Source organism: Anoplolepis gracilipes, chromosome 1 (genome assembly GCF_047496725.1).
Source record: "Anoplolepis gracilipes chromosome 1, ASM4749672v1, whole genome shotgun sequence".
NCBI classification, from domain to species: domain Eukaryota; kingdom Metazoa; phylum Arthropoda; class Insecta; order Hymenoptera; family Formicidae; genus Anoplolepis; species Anoplolepis gracilipes.
This window is the reverse complement of record NC_132970.1, coordinates 14908627-14933274: the sequence shown is the minus strand read 5'-3', so window position 1 is coordinate 14933274 and position 24648 is coordinate 14908627. Positions and strand designations below refer to the sequence as shown.

At 32.4% G+C, this 24648-nt stretch overlaps 5 protein-coding genes across 7 annotated transcripts; 4 read left to right on the top strand and 1 right to left on the bottom strand.

The window, feature by feature from the left end:
• Nucleotides 1–59: 59 nt before the first annotated feature.
• On the top strand, nucleotides 60–6553 carry LOC140669616 (uncharacterized). Its single transcript, XM_072899616.1, has one exon. It carries the CDS (start codon nucleotides 61–63, stop codon nucleotides 1975–1977), a length of 1917 nt encoding a protein of 638 aa, XP_072755717.1. The 5' UTR covers nucleotide 60; the 3' UTR covers nucleotides 1978–6553.
• A 440-nt stretch (nucleotides 6554–6993) lies between these two features.
• On the top strand, nucleotides 6994–11951 carry LOC140669723 (vesicle transport protein SFT2C). Of its 3 annotated transcripts, none has more exons than XM_072899799.1 (3): nucleotides 6994–7589; nucleotides 7907–7910; nucleotides 11267–11951. In XM_072899799.1, the coding sequence occupies exons 1-3, from the start codon at nucleotides 7550–7552 to the stop codon at nucleotides 11772–11774; spliced, it is 552 nt and encodes a 183-aa protein (XP_072755900.1). In that variant the 5' UTR covers nucleotides 6994–7549; the 3' UTR covers nucleotides 11775–11951. The 3 variants fall into 3 exon arrangements, with proteins under 3 accessions (XP_072755900.1, XP_072755882.1, XP_072755890.1); XM_072899781.1 differs by lacking the exons at nucleotides 7907–7910; nucleotides 11267–11951 and adding exons at nucleotides 7977–8128; nucleotides 8206–8655 and having other exon boundaries at nucleotides 7009–7589; XM_072899789.1 differs by lacking the exons at nucleotides 6994–7589; nucleotides 7907–7910 and adding an exon at nucleotides 10830–11100 and having other exon boundaries at nucleotides 11207–11948.
• Nucleotides 8893–10847, bottom strand: LOC140669696 (uncharacterized). Its single transcript, XM_072899738.1, has 6 exons — nucleotides 10736–10847; nucleotides 10411–10651; nucleotides 10213–10263; nucleotides 10000–10134; nucleotides 9697–9913; nucleotides 8893–9620 (listed from the first exon to the last, which is right to left on the bottom strand). Exons 2-6 carry the CDS (start codon nucleotides 10518–10520, stop codon nucleotides 9006–9008), a joined length of 1128 nt encoding a protein of 375 aa, XP_072755839.1. The 5' UTR covers nucleotides 10521–10651; nucleotides 10736–10847; the 3' UTR covers nucleotides 8893–9005.
• A 583-nt stretch (nucleotides 11952–12534) lies between the features above and the next one.
• On the top strand, nucleotides 12535–15598 carry Tum (Rac GTPase activating protein tumbleweed). Its single transcript, XM_072896037.1, has 10 exons — nucleotides 12535–12810; nucleotides 12942–13144; nucleotides 13230–13378; nucleotides 13458–13878; nucleotides 13972–14141; nucleotides 14284–14410; nucleotides 14496–14728; nucleotides 14815–15109; nucleotides 15185–15360; nucleotides 15443–15598. Exons 1-10 carry the CDS (start codon nucleotides 12729–12731, stop codon nucleotides 15504–15506), a joined length of 1920 nt encoding a protein of 639 aa, XP_072752138.1. The 5' UTR covers nucleotides 12535–12728; the 3' UTR covers nucleotides 15507–15598.
• Nucleotides 15599–16549: 951 nt separating this feature from the next.
• LOC140662974 (uncharacterized) lies at nucleotides 16550–24420 on the top strand. Its single transcript, XM_072886819.1, has 4 exons — nucleotides 16550–16723; nucleotides 17402–18834; nucleotides 20211–20217; nucleotides 22418–24420. Exons 1-4 carry the CDS (start codon nucleotides 16721–16723, stop codon nucleotides 23849–23851), a joined length of 2877 nt encoding a protein of 958 aa, XP_072742920.1. The 5' UTR covers nucleotides 16550–16720; the 3' UTR covers nucleotides 23852–24420.
• The last annotated feature ends 228 nt before the right edge of the window (nucleotides 24421–24648 follow it).

The following is a 24648-nucleotide window of genomic DNA, read 5'->3' as shown; positions in this document are numbered from 1 at the left end:
CGCGACGACGACATATTCTGTCCGTCGTGCGGCCGACGACGCCGCGAGGAGATCCCATGGATGATCGAAGACTTGGATGCCATTGAGCCGGCGCCGCTGGAGTCGCAGAGGACGCCGACGAGGCTCTGCAGCTGCGAGGAGGTGGACGTCACCAGTCGTCAACAGCGCGGTAGGCTATGGAAGTTTCGCAGCACCGAGGTGAGATGGGGCACCAGCACCTTTCTGTCGCCCGACGAGGCGATCTTGGATTTGAGAAGGCGCACCAGCGAGACCACGGAGTTTCGGTGGGAGTTACACACCTCGAGCACCGATCTGGATCTCGCCAGAAAGACAAAGTGCAGCTGCCACAGCCTGACCCCGGAGGTGAAAAAGCCGGAGGGAACGCAACGCGGTGATCTCAGGAAGCACCATAGCGCGGAAACGGACAAGTGGTCGGTTAGACCGGAGAATCTGCTGATGCCGATGCACGACCTAAGGAAGCATAGTAGCGACGACACGAGATTCGCGAGAGATGCAAAGTGGTTGCAAGTGCCGGACGTGGACCCCAATCCGAAGCCGAGATGCACCTGTCCTAAAGTGAAGACTCCGGCACCGGCGTCACCTGCGGAACAGAAGGTACCGGCGGCGGAGCCAGAAAAACCAGTACAGAAGGAAGAGAAAAAACTCTACTATTCAAAATCTCTGGCGCCCGATGAATCGGATGTACTATGGGAGAAACCGGAGATTAAAAGACAAGTCAGCGAGGATCCGAGAGCCGCCAGAAAGGAAAAAAGAGAGCGACCGAAGCTGGAGCGCTCCGCTCAGGTGAGAAGCGAGAGTTCCAGAAGATGGGGCTTCAAGGACAAGGACAAGGACAAGGAAAAAGAAAAAGAAAAGGAAAAAGAGAAAGAGAAGGTCATCAGTCCGGCAGACAGCAAGAAGCCGTTACGAGCAAGATGGGCAATGAAGCCACACGTTTCTCTGCCTGCCGAGAAGAAGCCGTCAAAGTGGTACAGGAGTCAAGACGAGCCGAAGAGCAAGAGTCTGCGCGAGCGGCCCAAGTACAGCATACGTAGAAGCATGTCACCGGAGCCGGATCCGCGGCAGTTGACCAAGCTGGAGAACAGGATCGTGCGGCGCCTCATTTCACCGGAGATCAGCATCGCGAGTACTAAGTGGGCTCCCTATGAGGATTCGTCGCCGTTACCGACCATCGGCATGAAAAAGCGTGAGCAGAAGCACATCAGCGATATCGAGTGGACACCGTACGACGAGTCGCCGAGTGAAATCCCGATCGAAGTGATCGACGACAAAAAATGGTCGCCCTTCCACAATGTCACGCCCACGCATTGTCCGCCGCCGGAGCCGGCGACACCCAGCAAGAGCGACGACGAGGAATTCCGGTGGCGGATCCTTAATCAGGTCGCGCCGTTTCCGCTCTACCAGGGCGGCTGGAAGGACGAGTCGCCGGAGAAGACGCCGCCGAAAATCACCACCCCGGAAGAAGTGGGGACACCAATCTGGTCGCCGATGGTCCCTGGCACGCCCGCCGGCAAGCGGAAGAGTATCGCGCAACCATCGCCAGATCAATCACCGGAGTATTCGCCGACCGCGCGCAGATCCAGCAAGCCCCGACTCATCCGTAAAGGTGCGTTCAGAGCGAAAACCTCCGTTCCCGCTACTAATCCGCTGGAAGACAGACTTCCCCAAGCTGGGCCTCCGCCCAAGATTACGCCGCCACCGACGGTGATGGTGCGCGCCGCTAGCGAGGACTCTAAACGGCAGAGGCCCCAGCTGATTAGGTCCAAGGCTCTGCTCGACGTTCCGCGCATAGATGCGACCAAGAGGTCGCTAAGCGAAGAGGGACCGCGCATACGTCCTCGCGAGCGCCCTAAAGCACCCCCTACGAGAACCCGCAGCGAGGAAGTGTCCAAGTACGACGATCCTTGGCTCAGATCCGAGTCACCCGAGATGCGCGAGTACGTCACAACAGTGTGACCGTAGCTTCCAGAGACTATTGCTGATGGTGATGGTCTCCATATTTCGTAATCGACGCACTTACTAAAGGCAGCTCAGCGTCGTGCGAGATTGCACGTGAACAGAGGTCGTGTGTTGTACAGCTTACGCGAGAGGAATTATTATTTTCTAATACATCCATATTATTATCGTGGTTTTATAAAGTTACCGAATAAAAAAAAAAAAGGGAAATAAGATCGAATTAAAATAGAGCGAGATGATGATCGCTAAAAGAGAAGCTATTCGGAGAAAAGAGGCGTCCACAAGAGTAACTGTTCCCTCGCAAGGGCCTCACGAAGAGTACACATCTTCGAAACCACCTAAAAAACGAGACGGCGGGCCAGAGGACGAAGTGCACGAGGGACTCGAACGATGAAAAGCAAAGAAGAGAGAGTTTCTAATAATCGCGATCGTCCGCGCGATGGACGCTGAAAACTTCGTTGGCCTATACGAAGACTACAATGGAAAATATCGACGAGAAAGAGAGGAAGCTGGACAAAAATCACATCGACGAATCGACTATCATTCCATGAGAGAGCAGCTAGAGGAACCGGACGGGAGTCGGGGGAGGGGGAGGAGGGGTCGAGGGACTGACTATTATTTAAATAGCGTAATATATACGTGTGAGTTTTCTCGTCGCGCTCGCGTCGAGGAGAGGTATCTCCTCCTCTCGTGCGTGATGCCTGAATGTTCTCAGCTCAAGACGAAATGTACGATCGCGTTCGCGACCGGGCGGACGTTGCAAACTTTAGCGTAAAATAAAGGTGGAAAGGGGGTAAGAAAAATCTGATGCGTCGCCCGGTGTGCGAGGCGACGGTTCAATATAACGCGTTGATTGATAGCTCTAACGTAATTAGTATATAATACTAACGATTAAAGTATCGACTGTAGGAATAATATAACGATGACATGAGTTTGTAGTGACTAAAGGGAAAAAAGATGCGTCCGATTGAGATCGAGCGAGATCCGTCTCGATCTCGCGGATGTATGCGCGCAAAATGCCAAGTAATTGGTATATGTACGCCGCGTACATATATGCATAATTAAATGTAAAACATTTGTAACACGTTTGCGAGAGCAACAAGTAAGCAAGAGATAAGATAAGAAGAAGAAGAGAGCAAAAGAAGAGGAAAAAGCGAGAAGAGAGATGCGCGTTTCGAGCGCATCCTCATCAAAGAATGATCAAATTGCCTCGTTCCAGGGGTAAATCAGACTTCGAGCTTTGGATTCGCTCTCGATCGAGAGCCCCTCTCAGCTCGTATAGCTCCGCGAGGTTCTCTTTGTTATTCATTCTTATCTTTCTTTTCGTTCTCTTCATATAAGTACGTGATATCGACGAGATCGTCGAACAAGCGACTGATCGATTTCGTTCGTACGGACGACAATCCAGCGTGAATAGAGGAAAAAAATTGGGAACGCATACTAAATAATGTATGTGTGCCCCGTGTGTGCCGGTGCGTGCAATATTAATTAAGGACGTCGGTAGACAACCGCGTATGAATAAATGGGGTACTAAGGTGGGAATAGAAAACCAACAAATTAGGTATCCGTGGGGGACGATCGGCTTGCGCGTAACTCCATCATTTTTCCCTTCATTTTTTAGCGTTGCCGGTTTTTTTTTTTTTTTTTTTTTTTTTTTTTAATTTTATTTTAATCCTTTTTATCAACTCGCCACGTCGCCGCTCGCGCGAGAATGTTTCGTCGCTCTCTCTTAGATACCGGGGATACTCCTTGTGATCTTTTCCATCTTCGCATATGTGTGTCTCGAAAACAAACAAAGCTCGTGATCACTGCGTAAGAGCTGTTCTCTCTCGTTTAAGTGCGTCTAATAATAAGCAGGTTGTATTGTTAACGAAAACACACATTAGGAATGCGTTAATTGCACTCGAGCGACGACGCTCATCAGTTGGCGATTATTCATGGAAACACGCCGGTTCTCTTTCCCTCTCGTCGGCGGTTACGTCCGATCTCGTGTCGCCTGAATTTAGGACATAATTAGGGCATAATTATTATAATTTTTTTTTTTTTTTTTTTTTTTTAGGATAACACCGTACTTAACACTACGGCGTAAATCGCTCATCCGATAAGTCTGTGCGCGAAGTTTCGTACAAATACTTTATTCGCTTGTTCTCTCTCTTTCTCTGTCTCTCTGTCTCTCTCTCTCTCTCTCGTTTTCTCTGAGAGCTCCCTTTGGTTTCCTTCTACTTTCATCGATCTTTATATAATCGAACTACCGATCGACGAACAATTAGTGATATTATGACTAACAATAGAAGTAAACTTGAGTATCCGTAGCAAAGTGTATCCAAAGAGGCGAGAAGAGAGACCGTTACGTTCGTTTACGTCTGCATTCCGTTCACATTCCGTCTTCTAATCGTCACGAGATCGAGGGCGATCGTCGTCGCATTTAAACGTACGTTTTTCTTAGATGCAAAAGAAAAGAAGAGAGAAGCAGATCTCTCTGCTCTTGAGCAGATAGCAAAAAAAAATGAGGTGTTAAAAGAAATAGAAAGATCGCGCGCAGACCTCGCTTCTGAGATTGGGCAACGGACAGCCTTCTTAAACGACGGGGTTTAAGACTGACATCTCATCCTACGATATCTCGCGATTTACCCTGACGATGGTAAACTGGAACTTTGTAGAAAAATGCACATGGCGAGAGTTGTCAAACGGAAGAGAAACGCGATGCATTCGAGCGAACGCGCGGCTCGTCCTGCAGAGATTCCTGAATGAGAAGATTTCATGAATGGGAATTATATTACACACACGCATTATACGCTACATAGCCATTCGTTTCTCCACGAGAATTACATATATATATATATATATATATATATATATACATATATATATACATAAAAATATAGTTTTCTCCCTCGTAGTGCGTACATATAGCAGTTTATTACGGCGCGCGCGTACCACTGTATGATATTATAATATAGCGTAAAGAAAAAAAAAAAAAACGCGCGCGCGAGACTATATCGAAAAAGAGAGAACAAGAGATGCTCACGGAGACGCCCGGATAATTTTTAGGCGTCGCCGAGGATGGAGTGATATATGTGTTACTCTCGAACGCGCGTTCGTTCGAATAGTATAAAGCGAGATGACTCTAGGGTTCACGTTTTGTGTGCAAGGACGCTATTACAGTATAAAAATTGTATCCATGCTGCCATTAGCGTTAAAGCGGGAAACGGAAGTATGCAATGACGTATGGGGACAAGCCAAAGTATATAGTTAAAATACACACACGAATTTATGTCCACGAGAGACGACACACTTATATACGTATAGAGAGAAAGGGGGAGAGAAAGAGAGAGAGAGAATGTGCGAGAGAAAAGATGAGAGAAAGAGTGAAAGAGAGAGAGAGAGAGAGAGAGAGAGAGAGAATGGGTACACACAAGCGCACGCATACTCGCATATACTTTATGCTTAGTTGCGTAAATCCGTGTATACATAAAGAAAATGGGGCGAATGAGAGAGAAGAGAGAAAGAGAGAGAGAGAGAGAGAGAGAGAGAGAGAGAGAGAGGAGAAGGTTTTACAAATATCTTTTTCTTATTTCGACAGTAAGCAATAGAGAGGGGGGGATAATAAAGGATTCGATTTATTAAATTTTTGTATTCACACAATCACAATATTTTCTATCGAGAGCTATTTTTCAAACAATCTTTGGTTATCCCGGTCTAGAAGAAAACAGAATTGTTATCAACAAAGAATCATCACTGGACGAAATAGATTTGTTACTGTCGAAACGATAGCGAATTAATATTATAACGGGCGCAGCAACCACGTATTTTCCTTAAGCTTATATACGGAGTTTCGCGATTAAGTACCAATATCACACAATCGATAAGCATTCTAATCCAGGAGTGAATTCCGTTTCTGCGGCAAGCGAAATAAGTTTAGGGACCTTCGTGTTGAATAATTAGCAATCTCTCATCCTGTGTATCGTATAATCAGAGCCATTCATGCGGTCGTTCGTCATGAACAGTACGTACGTATTTTAGCGGTATAAAAGACACACAAAGAATATAAGACGAATAAAAGAGCAAATCTGGTTCATAGAGCATGTATATTGTATTCGAATAATGTGATCGAATTTGTTGTCTGAGTTTCCGAACTGTTGTTACGTTTCGCGATTATTAGTACTAATTCCACTTCTTCTCAACGCGAACGATATTATTATTACTATTATTATTATTATTATTATTATTATTATTATTATATTTATTACGATGATATTGTAAGTAATACGCTATAATTAACGCTACTCAATATTACATTGTGATAACGTGAGACTCGTTTCTAGTTCGGCTCTTCTAGTCACGTTAATTATTCTATCGATACTCAGTCCGATACCTCCCCCGTTCCCCTCTTCTCCCTCCCCCCTCCCCCTCTGTCACCGACTGTAATGATCTGTCAAACGATACGACGCGTTGCGGGATACGTAGAGATCTCGCGTATATAGAAAGGTGCATCCTCTGTGCAACAAATACAGTATACAATCCGTAAATATGAGGTCAATGTTGATTTGTTTAAATAAATGTAAGTTTGAAAACCCATCGTAGAGCAATTTTATTCGCGCGTTACGCGCGCGTCGCTCCTCGCATAATTTTGCGTAGACGGAAATTATGCGAAAAATCCCTATCAGCGCACATATGTTCAAAAGATGTTTATAAGAGATCCACAGGATATTAAAATATGTTTTAACATTCTATGGATTTCTTAAAAACATCTTTTCAACATGTGTGCTGTTAGGGATATATTATAAAGGATTTCACTATTTGTAAATATATTTATATATATATATATATATATTTTTTTTTTAATCTCTTCTGAGATTCGAAAGCGATGTAATATATAAAATTGCACCGCTTGCGTCGCATCGAACATATTTAATATATTATATTAAAATGCAATAAGCATATTATATATGGAAAAGAGAGTTAAATTATTTTTTTTTGTGAAATCTAATTTTAAAGCTTATAAAAAGTTAATTTAAATAATAATTTTATTTTAATAAGCTAATTTAAACGCTAATTTTGTTAAATTGTTTATTAGAGTTTTATTGCAATATTATTTATAAACTCGTCGTCTAGTACTTATACTTTTTTATTGAGCGTCGAAATATTTGTCTGGCCACTGTCACTATCATAATTAACGGGAATTACCTATTTAGCAAAAATTATTAGTCATTTCTTTTTCATACACTTTCATCAACGATGAAAGCACATTCTTTCACGATCGATTACAAGTACAAATATGAACTTACAGATGGAGCATTTTAAAAGTCGGTTATTACTTGCCATCGATAAAGACGGTATTCCGTTGTACGATTTATAGTAATGAATGACGGATGACAGTGATTAATACATGTGTCACCTGCCACCTGCCACCTGTCAAAATGGCCGATCTCAACAAGGAGTTGAACGAATATCTCCTAAACAATAAAAATGAAAAGCAGTACAAAATCGCCATTCCTTCGGTAACGTTGCCAAAAACGAACATTCGCGGTTGGTTCGCCAAGGATGTTGAAGAAACGAAGGAGGACACAGGATGGCTTCAAAGATCGCAAAGAGAATGTTGTCCTGCTATGGTAGTGCATTTTCTCATAACCTCGACGGATGATCGCATTAATGTCGATTAATATTAACTCTGGTTAGCCGAAAAAGATTTTTAAATATATAAACACATGAGTGAAATTGAAATGACTTAATCATTCGAGAGATTTGCTTATAATTGCGAAATATTACAAATTTTCCAAATTATTATTTGAAGTATGTCAAAAATACCAATAAGGTGGAATTTAGTTGTATTTATAATATATATTCGTCGGAAATTGTTCTGTGTTACTAATAAATAATTAGTTAAATAATTGACTTATCTCATGTCATCATTTTTAGATGAATTAAGATTAATATAAATAACAATGAATATGATATGTTCTTATATAAAATACATGGTGACATTTATATTTTGACAGACGAGGACGCAGAGACTCATATCCTTTGCTGTATGTTTCCTTTTGGGACTATTATGCTTCTGTCTATCAGCAATTTATATTCCTGTGTTATTGCTTAAAGCGAGAAAATTCGCTTTACTTTATTCCTTAGGGAGCCTCTTCTTTCTGATGAGGTATGTGTATATAAATGTATTTAAAGCTATTATATACATGTGTGAAAAGAATATTTCTAACAAAGGATCTCTTACAGTTTCTGTTTTCTATGGGGATCAAGTTATATCAAGTCATTATTCACAGTTGAAAAGCGATGTTTTACAATATCGTACTTTGCAACATTAACAGGCACACTTTACTTTGCTCTGCATTTACAATCGACTCCTTTGACTGTATTGTGCGCTGTTTTGCAGTTGATAGCGATGCTATCTTTTTTAATAAGTCATATACCAGGAGGTACAACTGGTCTCATGTTCTTTACAAGGATGTTTAGATCGTCGGTAAAGTCAAGTTTACCTGTATGATAGCATTATTTGTTCTTAGAATACTTTGTTTTATAATAAAAATAATAAAAATTAATCTTTCAAAGTTTCTTAATGCATCACAACATGTTTTGAGAGGAGTAAGAATAATAATGAAAATGTTTCTATATTTGTTACCATTAAAGTTAATACACAGAAGACTGACTTAAATCTACATTTTCATGCAAAATATAATTATTATATACAATAATATATTTTAAACCAATTACATAATTGTAAAATTGCAACTAGTTTTATTTTTTTTTTATTACTATAAATTTTAAATAAGTTCTATTTATTATTTAATAATAATAAGTATATATATTATTTAAAAAATTACCATTATTTGGTAAAGCAAAAAGTAGAGTCAATATTTATATATTATGTAATAATCTTTATGTAAAGAAATACATCTTTATTACTATGTATTTGCTCATCATTCTCCTATTCAATTTATTCTTCTCTTTCGTATTATCAGACATAGGAAATATTAATTTAAAAATCTCTAAAACTTCAGTGCGCAAAAAACAATTTATTATTTTTTTTTCTTTTTTGTAAATTTAGTCGCTTTTTCTCGATGATCGTTTCCTCGTACACGTTTTACTTTTAATGATATATACGTGACATCATTTTTGCGCTTTTTGAACATAGAATTTTTTACATGTTTCAATGAATTTATGCTATTATCAATTAATTTTGATTCCTTTAAAGAGGGTTCATTATCTTTTTCTGTGGTCTCAGATTTACTTTCTTTTTCCTTACAAATATTTACATATCTTACATTTTTCAACATTTTTGTATCATCTTCATCGTCGGCGGAATCAGGATCATTGGTTAGAGCTATAAATTCATCTGATTGTATTTGAGAAACTTGAGAACTTTTGTTGACAGTTGGGGGTATAAAAGCTCTTTCTTTTCGGCAAGATCTATATTTATACACATCTGTAAATATAGTAACAGATCTCTCTGGTTTAGGAATAGTTGAATCCGTGCTTGTGTTTTCTGGTTTACACAACGCATCTTCCTCAGATGTTTCATCAGGTTTAAAAAGTTGAAGTGAACATTTTGGTGGTTCAAACTTGGTAAAAATTTCTGCTACCAATTTGTATAATGCATGGAATACATTGTCTGAAGATTGCATTACATTGTTCTGCAAGTATTTAGTTTCTAAGAAATCTATGTGAAGATATACATATTTAAAATAAGAAGTTCTACTAATACAATACCTTTAAAGCAAAAGCTGCTGTGGCAAATCCAATCTTTTGTAATGTGACTGTTTTCAAAACAGATAACAGAAGAATAGGTATTTTCTTATTCTGAGCCATGACAATAATATGTTTTATTATGAGAAGTGGTTCAACTTTGGCATCTAATAAAATACAGCATACATTATCCTTTTCTAAGGCCCGAGTAATTGCATTAATACCTAAGATTACAGACTTCCTAAAATATAAAAGTATAAATTAATTCATGTTTAAGTTTTCAAATCATGATTGGTTCTAATATATTGTAATATAAAAAATATTTACAATATACTCCTATCAAACTTGACAATTTCTTTTTCTAAAGCTTCTTTCTTAACCAATATACGTTTTTCTTTTGGCACATGTCTAAGCATAAATCCAGGAATTTTATATTTTGGCTGTTTCATTAAGGGTAATAATCTGTAATTAAATAAATTTTAGCATCAAAAAAGATAATATTTCTCTTAAGATATTATTCATATTTTAAATTATACTTACTCATCCATAAGAGTTACTAATGCTGGATACTGATCTATGTTTACAGCTGGCCTAATAAAGAATTGTACAATAAATATAAAAGTATAATTGTAACAAAACTTAGAAAAATATTAATATTTAGAAATATTCATATCATAATAAATACTAAAATTTATTGCAAACTCGTAGAAAAAATTAACTCATCAAGTAATAGCATACCAAAAGGTCTCAGCAGGTTGTGCCAAGATATTCCGTAAACCCTTGACTGGTCCTTTTTTAGCCGATAAGCTCTGTCTTTGCTGTTTCTTTGTTAATATTGGCGTATTCATGATGATAATTTACTATATTTTTACCACAATTAAACTCTGCTTTTATGGCATTTTCTAAAATATCGATATATCCGAGATGTAAGGAAAAAAGAACAATTTTAAATACATCGGAACCAAAGCAGAACCAAAATCTAAATAAATAATTTTTATGAATTATTATTTTTGTAAAAAGTCTTCACACTATTGTAAAAATATTTGCATAAAACTTCCATAACCTTCTAAATTGTAAACAGAACGTACTACGTATTCTTTGCACGTGGAAAGTGGAAAGCACACATCTGACATCTGACGTCTGTGTTGCGTTATAGGTAAGGTTAGTTCAGACTAGTCATCTGATACCTGACAGGATAGAATGGGTACCTGCTAGATAGATCTTCGTCAACCCAGAATCAATTGAAAATAAAAAAGATTTATTATGACATATAATGAAAAATAAAGGTATTAGTTTAAATCTTTTTAAAAAATATAAAAGAATATAAAAACCTGAAAAAAAGACAGTTGTATATAATTTGTCAGGAAAACATGACAATATTCACCAAAGAGAAAAGTAAACGTATTTGCAATTTATTTTAAATAATTGGTATGTATTTCTCTTTTAAAACATATATTTTTACTGTTCACAACTATTTTAATAACAGACAAAATATGTGTACATTTGTACTTTTGTACTATTCTTTTTTTTTTAGGCAAAACCTTTTTTCCTTACGTTTATTGACAAGTGTAAAGGAGTACAATATTCATATGACTGTCATGAATAAAAGTATGGATGCTTTATCAGAAGAGATCGACGAGTTGTTACTACGTAAGTTAGAATTAATGGAAGAAAAGGTTCGTGAAAATGTTCAAATGGAAACATTGTTGAAAGATGGTCACATTGAGTTAGCTAAAGCGAAATATATTCGTGGAAAGGAGAACATCAGTATGCTACAGGTTCCAAACAACGAAGACACAGTTACATCCTTGTTTGACTTGGAAACTAATGTGACAAATGATAATGAAAACACTGAGGTGAATTTTGATATAAGTTTAAAAAAATCAAGCAATGAAACAGATGGACCAAGAGATCCTGTAAAATGGTTTGGTGTACTGGTCCCACAAAATTTGAAAAACAGTCAGAAACGTTTTCAAGAGTCCATCTATCTTGCTGCAAAGGTAGCAAATGTACAAGCAGAACTTTCTTCTGTGCTCTCCAAGCTTAAAGGATTATATGTCGAAAAAGATAATTTAAGTTCTCCAAATGATATTAAAACTTAGTCAGTAAACAAATACTTTTATAAATTGTATATAATTTACAGTTTAATCTTTAAAAGAATAATACTATATTAAACTATTGCCAAACGACAACTGAATCTAATAAAAAAAAAGATGTGATTGTTCAAATATCTGACGTGTTAAATTAAATCTTATAAAGGTGCAGAAAAATTTATTTGTTTTAAATAACACATAAAATTTGCTTTACATATTTGGTTATATTAGTTTCTTTCTTACGTGTGTGATATAAGAATCTATTAAAGAAAAAAATTTTATTCATTTATATGTCCAATATTAAAAGAAAAAAAATATAAATATGCAAAAATGTTTGATAAACAATTTAATTTATTTATATAAATTTATTTGTATAAATGTAAGAGAAAAAAAATTTGCTCCTTGTTCAAAGTATGCGTATTTACTACATGATAAATAGAAAAAATATATACATATGATTTCTGTGTTTTGCATAATAAAAATTTGATATAATACATAATTCCAAATTCGAAAAGGATAAACCAATAAATTTTAAAGAAATTTTATGCAAAAATCTAGGAACTCTAGTAAAATCAACGATCTGAATCAATGAGACTTGATTGACCAATCAGAGAGAAGAAACCTTTGCGCCTTTCGTTCTGATTGGTCAATCAAATGATTCGAAACTGTAGTAACTTGTTTTCAACAATGAGCGAAATCAGTTGGTAACATGAATAATTCACGCTCTTCAGAGGTCGCTTCTATCGAATTTTAACGGTCGCGGAAAGGGGTCTAGTTTTAAAAATTCCAACGCATATAACATACGTTCGTTGGTTCGTTCGTACAACCGATCGTCATTAATTGAGTTGTATTTGCGTCAATTTCTTCAGGTTGCGCATAATTGTTGGTAAAGAGTAAATCGCGAGTGACATGTGAATTGTATAAAAGTTTACGGAAGAAACGATATAAAATAAGAATCACAGAATGACTTCGTTGTCACTTATAGCAACCTACGACGAATTGGTGAGATGTTCGAATGTCCTTATAAATGGATCCTGCGAGGAAGGTACGTCGGTCAATAGTCATGAGAAATTAAAATTGTCTTTCGTTACGCTATATATTTTCGAATTTTTGCTATGCAATAGCGTTTTTGGAATTTTCTAAAATGTGATTTTGCTTCAACATTGTTTTGTATAGAATTCCTGCAATTTGCCTTAAATCAAGAGGAAATGAGACAAAAATGGTTGGCGTCGGAACAAGAATGCCAAAGACTTCATTCAGCTCTGGATAAGGCTCATCACGAGATTGCAGGACTGGATAGAAAACTGCGTCATGCTAGAAGAAACTTGGAGGAGGAAAATCGCAGACGTCGTATCGCTGAGGAGCAGAAAGATTCATTGGTAGTTGAAATATATTCTGTGGAATAGATGTACTTTTAAAGATATATTTGACCTATAATAATTTATATTTGTATTTATTTTCCAGGAGAAACAAATCTCTACAGCCAGGAATTTCTTGTTTACCGATGCAGGTAGAAATCTAAATGATGAAACTAGAGAAAAACTACAGTTTCTTAATAATACTTCTTTGAATCAACAAAATAATATGCATATTCAAGACATTCACATTGATAAGTAAGTAATGAAGATTTTGATAAATAAAGATTGATCTCAATGTTGGATATCTAACAATATTATGCTGCTTTTATTTTAGACTTAATACAATAGCCGAGTTGGATTCCACAGGCTCAATATTAAGCGATCTTAATTGTCTATCAAAATCCGAAGATGATTTAGACACCAGTACTATTTTACAACAAAATCAGAAGAGTGGAAAGCGCCAGTGGAAGGATCATCGTCCCAGTAGCGAATATTCTAAAAAACAACGCCGTAGTTCATTGCACAAAGTTACAGAATTAAATTCTTCTGATAGAATAGTAGCTACTACTACTGTAGTTGTGCCGAAAGATGGTGCGATTACCGCATCGTCTACAATTGAAGCTATACCTGGTGATGAAAATGCAGATCCTCAAGTTTCTTCACAAAATATACGCAAACGTCGTAAAAGTAGCGGAGAACACAACAAATCAAAACTGTCACACATAGATCCAAACAAAGTACCATTAGATACAGCAGTATGTTATTAAACTGACTTACTTTAACTAAACTGTCTTCTTTTTATATTTATAATTAAATGTAATTTATGTATAATAATTCTTTATTTTTAGCCATCAGCACCACAAGCTGACATTCTTACATCAACTTCAGATACGGAAGATGTCTTCAAACCTAGTCCAAACATTGGTGGATATACTATGAATACAAAAATGTCCAGGAATCACAGTTTTGCAGCCAAAACTGTCATTAAGCCAGAAATGTGCACACCTTGTGGAAAAAAGTAAGTTTATTTATCATAGCTGAGTGTAGATATCTAAATATATCTTATTGTCATCTTTTTCAAATTAATAGAAGTAGATTTATAAAAAAATACCCTAATGTTCTTAATTTATTAATTAATTTATCCTTTAATCTTTTGATAGAATTCGATTTGGAAAGATTGTTCAAAAATGCAGAGATTGTAGAGCTACAGCCCATACTGAATGCAAAGATTTAGTGCCACTGCCATGTGTACCAACAGGAAATACGCCTACGTTACGTGGTGTACCCGTGAGTATCATAAATTTACAGTAATTCTATCCATAAAACATTCAAATCCATACTTTTACTGAATGTCATTTGTATATTTGTATAGGGCACTATAGCTGATTACACACCTATAATACCACCTATGGTGCCTTCCATAGTAGTGCATTGCATTAATGAAGTTGAATTACGTGGAATGAACGAACAAGGTTTATATAGAGTAAACGGAGCGACCGCAGACGCCAAATGTCTTAAGGATAAATTCCTAAAGGGCAGAGGTGCTCCAAATCTTTCAAATGTTGATATCGCAACTATCTGTTCTACTTTGAAAGATTTTCTCAGGTATATACATTATTTGTAGATTTAATAAATGCAGTATATGTATGTATTTAAAAAAGAAAGAAAGAAACGAAATTAGCGTTTTACAGATCTTTACGTGAGCCGCTGATCACTGTCGCTTTGATGGGAGACTTTGTACGTGCGACAACATTTACAGATAAACAAGATGCTGATGCCGCTCTTTATCAAGCAATTTCAGAATTGCCGCAACCGAATCGGGATACTTTGGCCTTCCTGATGTTACATTTACAGAGAGTATCGAGTAGTCCCGAATGTAAAATGCCCATCAGTAATCTTGCCAAAGTTTTTGGACCAACTTTAGTTGGTTATACTTCCAAGGAACCATCTCTCACTATGCTCAGTGAAACCAAACATCAAGTTGCAGTAAGAAAAATTTTTTATATCTATGTATTATTATAAATAGCTATCACAAACATACTTTAAAATAATTTATTCTAGGTAGTGGAAAATCTGCTTCAACTTCCATCCGATTATTGGGCTACTTATGTGAATCCAGTGAATTCGAATGATATTTGTACTCCAAAAACGGGTGAATTGAAGCATACACCGTCGACAGAATCGCTCCTTAAGCGTAGTATCTCCCGCGGTTTCTTTAATACTCCACTTTCTTCTAGGTAAGTAAAGTATGAAGAGTAAATTATTCATATTCAGTACATTTTTTCTATTGGTATACATATTTCTTCTTTTTATTCGTAGCCGCAATTTTGCGAGGAGAAACAAGAAATACTTTGCTACACCACCTTCTAGGGTAGGCTTCTAAAATGATTATATTTATTAAATTATAACAATACTTGTTAAACTATAACAAGTCAACTGCATAAAGATTTGTTTAACTTGATATTTAATGGTATATGTTTAAATATGTATTCTTTTGTAAATATGCTTATATATACAATAAACATTTCTCAATTTATATTTTGTTTCGAGAGTGTTAAGAATTTTTAGGTCATTTATTGATTAAATTATTACACACATAGTATTTCCTTATAATATTAAAAGTTTTCCTTTTTATATATTAATGTATATCTATGTACTTTATATATATTTATACTTTATTCTATGATATAAACAGTTCAGTTCGCTTAGAGCAGTAGAGTGAAATTAAACTAAGATTCATGAGACGTAATATTCAATAACAGATACATGTATGCAATCATAAGAATATTGCTTTAATTCAATAAGTTGTATGATAAGATAGAGTCTTGATGTTTATGTGTACTCTGACCTAGAATGCTTTATCAATGAAATGATATTCAAAGATCTACGCATGATAAATAAAAATCGAAATGTTTCTCTCATGGAACAAAATGTACATGCAGTCATTTTTCTATTTTTGTTATTTTGTATTTTTTAGTCTCATCCATTTCAGCTTTTTTCAATTTTTAATATTTTTTTCTTGTAGCTATTTAATATTATTCTTAAAAGATACTATGCACCGTTCTCAAGAAAATTAAAAGTATATTATAAGGATAATGAAATTATACATAAATATTGGAAAGTATAGTGTTTTAACATGACATAATTTAATAAGAATCTACATATTCTAATATCATAAATTATAAGTTTTTTTATATATGTATTTTGTTATTATTATATATATATATATATATATATATATTATAAATATTGAAAAAGATAACCTTTTTTAAAATTTTCTATACTTAATATAAAATAAGCATCATTAGACAAAATTTTTACTTTTTTTTAAATATAGAGATAACTTTTTAAAATAACTTATACTGTGCTTGGAACAGATATCCGGGTCATGTAGACGAGATAGAAAATTATATATTCAGGAATAAATATCGGCGTGATTATCACATGTTCTTAGCTCTTTAATATACACTTTATCAAAACTGGCATCACAACATAATTGCAGTATTCTAAGAGCAATCCTGACAAGCAGTCGATATATATTCACAAGGTAGCCATCAATTAATTTGAACAACACTTTGGAGAAAGTATTTTATTAAAATGGTATGCTTAATTTTCATATTGTTTTGAAACAGTTTAAAATATATATAAATAAAATATTTTTGTATTTAATATTAAAAAAATGTATTTTTATATTCTCTAATACTATAATAATTATTATGTAATTTTTTATGATATAATTAACCCTCATCGAATATTAGTGTCAATTTGATCCATTTTTCATACCTTTTAAAAAAAAATCGAAAAATAGTTTTATTATTTAATAAATTTCTCACAAAATTACAACGTTTATTTTGTGAATGTAATAGTTCTAATGACATTAAAAAGCATCAAACTATAAAACTTCATCATTACTTATTTGTTCAAATTTAACAGATTTCAACAGATAAAACTTTAATTAGCTAGTCTCGATTTACCTTCAAATTGATCCTAATATTCGATTTGAGTTTTGAAATAAACATCCAATAAGAATTAAATTAATATATATATAATTATTATATATAACTAATAAAACATAATTTTTTTACTATTATACTCGCTATAACTTTTATATCTGAATTTTTCATTATCTTACATAAATTTTTTTATCATAATTATAATTTTATACAGATTTTTGTCATTAATGTTAATTAATGTTAGTATAATTTTATTTATTATAATATTTTGTATCCATTTCTATTATATTATATTTTTGAAAGATATTTTTTATTATATTTGCAGAGATCCAATATCATGCAGTTTTCTTTTGCAATCATCATTTTTATTTGTTGGTCCACGCTATCAACAGCCGATGATATTGAAATCTTGAAATTTCCGGACTTTGTAAATGAATTTGGCCCATATCTATGCAAGAATGAAATAATTTCCTTTAACTTTGCTCCAAAGATTACCTCTATTAGTCAAGATTTTATCAGTAGTTCTTGGATTACTTGTCTCAATTTTACGAGCACTTACATCGAGAACATCCAAAAAGGCGCCTTCAACAAACTTCCTAATTTGACTCAATTGATTCTTTCTTATAACAATATCAAGCGGGAGAACCTCTTCAACTTTGGAAGTCATGAAAACTTAAAGATTCTTTTTCTAAATAGTGCATCTTCCAATAATTATAACGATTACAATTCATATATCCTTGATATTTTTGGAGAATATCCTAATTTAGAAATCTTATCTATTCGTAAAAATTATATGAATGACTTACGAACTCTTACAAATAAAACTCCATTCCCAAAACTGAAGATTCTAGATCTGTCCTATAACAAGATAAAAGATACTAATTTTATAAAGTTATTGCCAAATAGTTTATACTTCCTTGATCTCCACGATAACTCGCTCACTTCTTTGGCTTTTGATGAAGAACGAGTAAACTTATTGGCACTAAACGTGGATAATAATAATCTGAAATATGTGAACAACAATTATTCGCGTGATAATTTACATAATCAATATAATCAATATATTGAATATCCAATGCATTATTATAATCCATATGATTCTCGATATAATTCACAACAGGATAATTCACGTAATTTTGGTCTAGTGATGACTGGCTTGAAAAATTTACATTATCTTTCCATTTCCAATAATGAAATTGATTCTATTGAATCAAACGCTTTCGAAGATACTAAAAAATTGGTCTATTTGAATTTATCCAGAAATCAAATAAATTACTTGCCTTCAGAGATATTTGACAAATTGTTGTTTTTGAGATCGCTCGATTTGAGTTTCAACAAGTTCGAAGGTGTTCCGCAGATTTCAAAAGAAACAATAATCAGCAATTTGTTTCTTAATGATAACAATATTACGAATATAATTGCAAATGCTTTCGTGCAAATGCCGAAATTGACGAAATTGTCATTGGGAGGGAATGGAATCGACGAAATACATGTTAAAGCATTCGCTCATCTTTCGTTTTTAGAAATATTAGATCTATCGAGGAACAACTTGAGTTTTCTACCAGAAACATTAAGTGAATCTTTAACATCTTTAAAATATTTAAATTTGAACTATAATAAGTTTACTTTGTTAGAATCTTTATCCCTGAATACGTTACCAGCATTGATAGAGGTGCATCTGGCGATGAATCGACTGAAATATTTAAATGTTAGTTACTTGAAGAACTTGCCGCAGAATCTTACGATTCATTTGGAATAGTTAAATTTTATACACTGAAATTTTTATAGATGCAAACCGAAATAATTTTTATTATAATGCAAATATATTATATATATAATTGATTAATGTTAGTGAATTTAATTTTTGATGTATATAAGTGCAGAAAATCTATCATCGATGAAGTTCTATTATTCTAAAAAAATATATATTAACATTTTTGTTGCAGACTCATCAACTCTTTACAAAAAATTCATCTTTTTTATAAAGATGTACTGCCGAATTTTTGTATATAATCCAACAGTTTACAAAAATTAAACTTATTGTAATATATGTCGTTTTTTTGTAAATTCATCACTTTTTTCAAAAAGCCTAATTTTTATAATGCTGACTTATGTATAAAAATCGGACAGCACATCTTTATAAAAAGATGAATTTTTTTTAAAGAGTTGATGAGTCTGCCAAAAACTGCTTCTATGTATATATGTTTATTGGGGATAACAGAATTTCTTCGATCATAGATTTTCCGCACTTCCCAGATAGAAAAATGATATCATATTGTGCTCAGCATGCATATACATATATTGTATAATATTATTTCAGAAATGCATACAGATGCGTGTGTATATGCTGCTCAAAGCGCAGTCACATTATGATGTCAGAAATATATCTCATGTGATAATATTATGACGATCACATTGTAATGAAACGTGGTATGTCATCATCATATCATGTATAATTATTGTATAAATCATACACATTTTTTACACATTTGTGTACATTTTGTTTTCATGTTATGTTAATCATGTAATGATCTTCAAAAAGATATTAAGTTGAAGGTAGTAGTATGACGCTCACACTATGATGAAACGTGATCATCATGTATTTCTATCTGGGTTATACATCGAAAATTGAATTTACTAACATTAATCAATTCTTATAATTACAGTCTCAATAAAATTATAACTTCTCTGTAATTATTGTTATTAAATAAGTTATTATTATAATAATTATTTATATTCGAAATCTTTATGATAGTTATTATAATATCAGTTAATTGTATGACATATTTGTATGTATGTGTATATATATTTTTTTATAATACGGATAACATATATATGCTGCAAAATATAATAGGTATATATAATAAATAAATATATATATATATATATTTATATACACACACATATATATATATATATATATATATATATATATATATATATATATATAATATATAATTAATATTTCCTTATACTTAAAATTGTTTTTTTTATACATGAATGCATATCTATACTTTATTCTATGATATAAATTCGGTTCGTATGTACTAATAAAATGAAAGTAAAATAAGAGCTGATAAAAGTGATATGCAACATTCAATGACAGATAATAAAATATTGCTTCAATTGAACAGCTGTGTGGTAAGACAAAGATTTGAGATGGGAGTATTCTGTCAAAATACTTCACCAACTAAATAGCAAAGATCTATGCATAATGGATGAAAATCGAACTGTTTCTCTCATAAAACAAAATATGTATGCGGTTGAGATTTTTTATTTTATTTTTTAGTCTCATCCATTTCAGCCTTTTACAATTATTAATATTTTTTCTAGTTGCTATTTAATATTATTCTTAAAAGATACTATGCACCATTCTCAAAAAAATCAAAAGTATATTTTAAAGAAAATAATGAAATTATACATAAATATTGAAAAGAGAGTATAGTGTATTAACATGACATAATTTAAGAATCTGCATATTCTAATATAAATTATAAGTTTTTTTATATATTGTATTTTGTTATTATTTTTTATACATATATACTATAAATATTGAAAAAGATAATCTTTTTCAAAATCTCTATACTTAATATAAAATAAGCATCATTAGACAAGATTTTGACTTTTTTTTTAATATAGAGATAACTTTAAAATAACTTATTCTGTGCTTGGAACAGATATCCGGGTCATGGAGATAGAAAATTATCTCTTCGGGAATAAACATCGGCGTGCTGATTATTACATGTTCTTAGCTTTTTAATATACAATTTTGATAAATATTATATTGGTTTAAATGCTTTATCAGACCTGGCATGATAGTATATAATTAATCATTTCAGAAAAAATCAAAAGTTTACAAAAAATATGTATATATTATATATTATATATACATTCGGACCTTTTATCCTACGACATTTTCGGTCTGGAATCTTCCCCTTAAACCTCTGATCCTACGACAAAAATTTGAGAGTGAGGGTATAATTCTCTTTTCGCGGTCGTAGCATAAGATTTTTTTGTCGTAGAATAAGAGGTCCGACTGTATTGGTTTAAATGCTTTATCAGAACTTACTACATAGCATATAATTAACCATTTCAGAAAAAATCAAAAATTTACAAAAAATAATATGTATATATTATCTAAATATGTATATATTATATATAATATAAATTATATAATGAAATAGATATTAAAAAGTACATTTTCTTAATATAAAGTAATGTGTATTAACAATTTAAGAATCTTCATACTTTTGTAATTTTTTTATATTTTATTTTTACATATATTTTCTTAATACGCATATAAATATTGAAAAAGAAAATATTTTTAAAAATCCTTATAATATAAAATAAACTTACATTTTTTCAGACAATATTTTGACTTATTTTATTGAATATATTATAGAAATAATTTTTGAAGAAATTTAAATTATACTCGGAACGGATATCTGAGTTACGAGATAGAAAATTATCTATTGTTTTGTCTTCAGATGGATGGGGGTTTTGATTATGACGTTCTTAGCTCTTTAATATACACTTTATCAAAACTGGCATGACAACATAATTGCAGTATTCTAAGAGCAATCCTGACAAGTAGTCGATATATATTCACAGTACATCACAAGGAAGTCATCAATTAATTTGAACAACACTTTGGAGAAAGTATTTTATTAAAATGGTATGCTTAATTTTCATATTATTTTGAAACAGTTTCAAATATATATAAATAAAATATTTTTGTATTTAATATTAAAAAAATCTATTTTTATATTCTCTAATACTATAATAATTATTATGCAATTTTTTTATGATATAATTAACCCTCATCGAACGTTAGTGTCAATTTGATCCATTTTTCATACCTTTTTAAAAAAAATCGAAAAATAGTTTTATTAATTAATAAATTTCTCACAAAATTACGTTTATTTTGTGAATGTAATAGTTCTAATGACATTAAAAAGCATCAAACTATAAAACTTCATCATTACTTATTTGTTCAAATTTTACAGATAAAACTTTAATTAGCTAGTCTCGATTTACCTTCAAATTGATCCTAATATTCGATTTGAGTTTTGAAATAAACATCCAATAAGAATTAAATTAATATATATATAATTATTATATATAACTAATAAAACATAATTTTTTTACTATTATACTCGCTATAACTTTTATATCTGAATTTTTCATTATCTTACATAAATTTTTTTATCATAATTATAATTTTATACAGATTTTTGTCATTAATGTTAATTAATGTTAGTATAATTTTATTTATTATAATATTTTGTATCCATTTCTATTATATTATATTTTTGAAAGATATTTTTTATTATATTTGCAGAGATCCAATATCATGCAGTTTTCTTTTGCAATCATCATTTTTATTTGTTGGTCCACGCTATCAACAGCCGATGATATTGAAATCTTGAAATTTCCGGACTTTGTAAATGAATTTGGCCCATATCTATGCAAGAATGAAATAATTTCCTTTAACTTTGCTCCAAAGATTACCTCTATTAGTCAGGATTTTATCAGTAGTTCTTGGATTACTTGTCTCAATTTTACGAGCACTTACATCGAGAACATCCAAAAAGGCGCCTTCAACAAACTTCCTAATTTGACTCAATTGATTCTTTCTTATAATATCAGGTGGGAGAACCTCTTCAACTTTGGAAGTCATGAAAACTTAAAGATTCTTTTTCTAAATAGTGCATCTTCCAATAATTATAACAATTACTATAATTCATATATCCTTGACATTTCTGGAGAATATCCTAATTTAGAAATCTTGTCTATTCGTAAAAGTTATATGGTTGACTTACGAACTCCTACAAATAAAACTCCATTCCCAAAACTGAAGATTCTAGATCTATCCTATAACAAGATAAAAGATACTAATTTTATAAAGTTATTGCCAAATAGTTTATACTTCCTTGATCTCCACGATAACTCGCTCATTTCCTTAGCTTTTAATGAAGAACAAGTAAACTTATTAGCATTAAACTTGGATAATAATAATCTGAAATATGTGAAGAACAATAATTATTCGCGTAATCATTTACATAATCAATATTGTCGACATGGATATCAAACGCAGTATAATAATCCATATGATTCTCGATATAATTCACAACAGGATAATTCACGTAATTATGGTCTAGTGATGACTGGCTTGAAAAATTTACATTATCTTTCCATTTCCAATAATGAAATTGATTCTATTGAATCAAACGCTTTCGAAGATACTAAAAAATTGGTCTATTTGAATTTATCCAGAAATCAAATAAATTACTTGCCTTCAGAGATATTTGACAAATTGTTGTTTTTGAGATCGCTCGATTTGAGTTTCAACAAGCTCGAAGGTGTTCCGCAGATTTCAAAAGAAACAATAATCAGCAATTTGTTTCTTAATGATAACAATATGACGAATATAATTGCAAATGCTTTCGTGCAAATGCCGAAATTGACGAAATTGTTATTGGCAGGGAATCGAATTGACAAAATTCATGTTAAAGCATTCGCTCATCTTTCGCTTTTAGAAATATTAGATCTATCGAGGAACAGCTTGAGTTTTCTACCAGAAACATTAAGTGAATCTTTAACATCTTTAAAATATTTAAATTTGAACAATAATAAGTTTACGTTGTTAGAATCTTTATCCCTGAATACGTTACCAGCATTGATAGAGGTGCATCTGGCGATGAATCGACTGAAATATTTAAATATTAGTTACTTGAAGAACTTGCCGCAGAATCTTACGATTCATTTGGAGTAGTTAAATTTTATATACTGAAATTTTTATAGATGCAAACCAAAATAATTTTTATTATAATGCAAATATATTATATATATAATTGATTAATGTTAGTGAATTTAATTTTTGATGTATATAAGTGCAGAAAATCTATCATCGATGAAGTTCTATTATTCTAAAAAAATATATATTAACATTTTTGTTGCAGACTCATCAACTCTTTACAAAAAATTCATCTTTTTTATAAAGATGTACTGCCGAATTTTTGTATATAATCCAACAGTTTACAAAAATTAAACTTATTGTAATATATGTCGTTTTTTTGTAAATTCATCACTTTTTTCAAAAAGCCTAATTTTTATAATGCTGACTTATGTATAAAAATCGGACAGCACATCTTTATAAAAAGATGAATTTTTTTTAAAGAGTTGATGAGTCTGCCAAAAACTGCTTCTATGTATATATGTTTATGGGGGATAACAGAATTTCTTCGATGATAGATTTTCCGCACTTATACATCGAAAATTGAATTTACTAATATTAATCAATTCTTATAATTATACAGTCTCAATAAAATTATAACCTCTCTGTAATTATTGTTAATTATTGTTAAATAAGTTATTATTATAATAATTATTTATATTCGAAATCTTTATATTAGTTATTATAATATCAATTAATTGTATGACATGTTTGTATATGTATATGTGTAAGTATATTTGTTTATAATACGGATAACATATATATGCCGTAAAATATAGTATATATAATAAATAAATATATATATATATATAATATATAATTAATATTTCTTTATA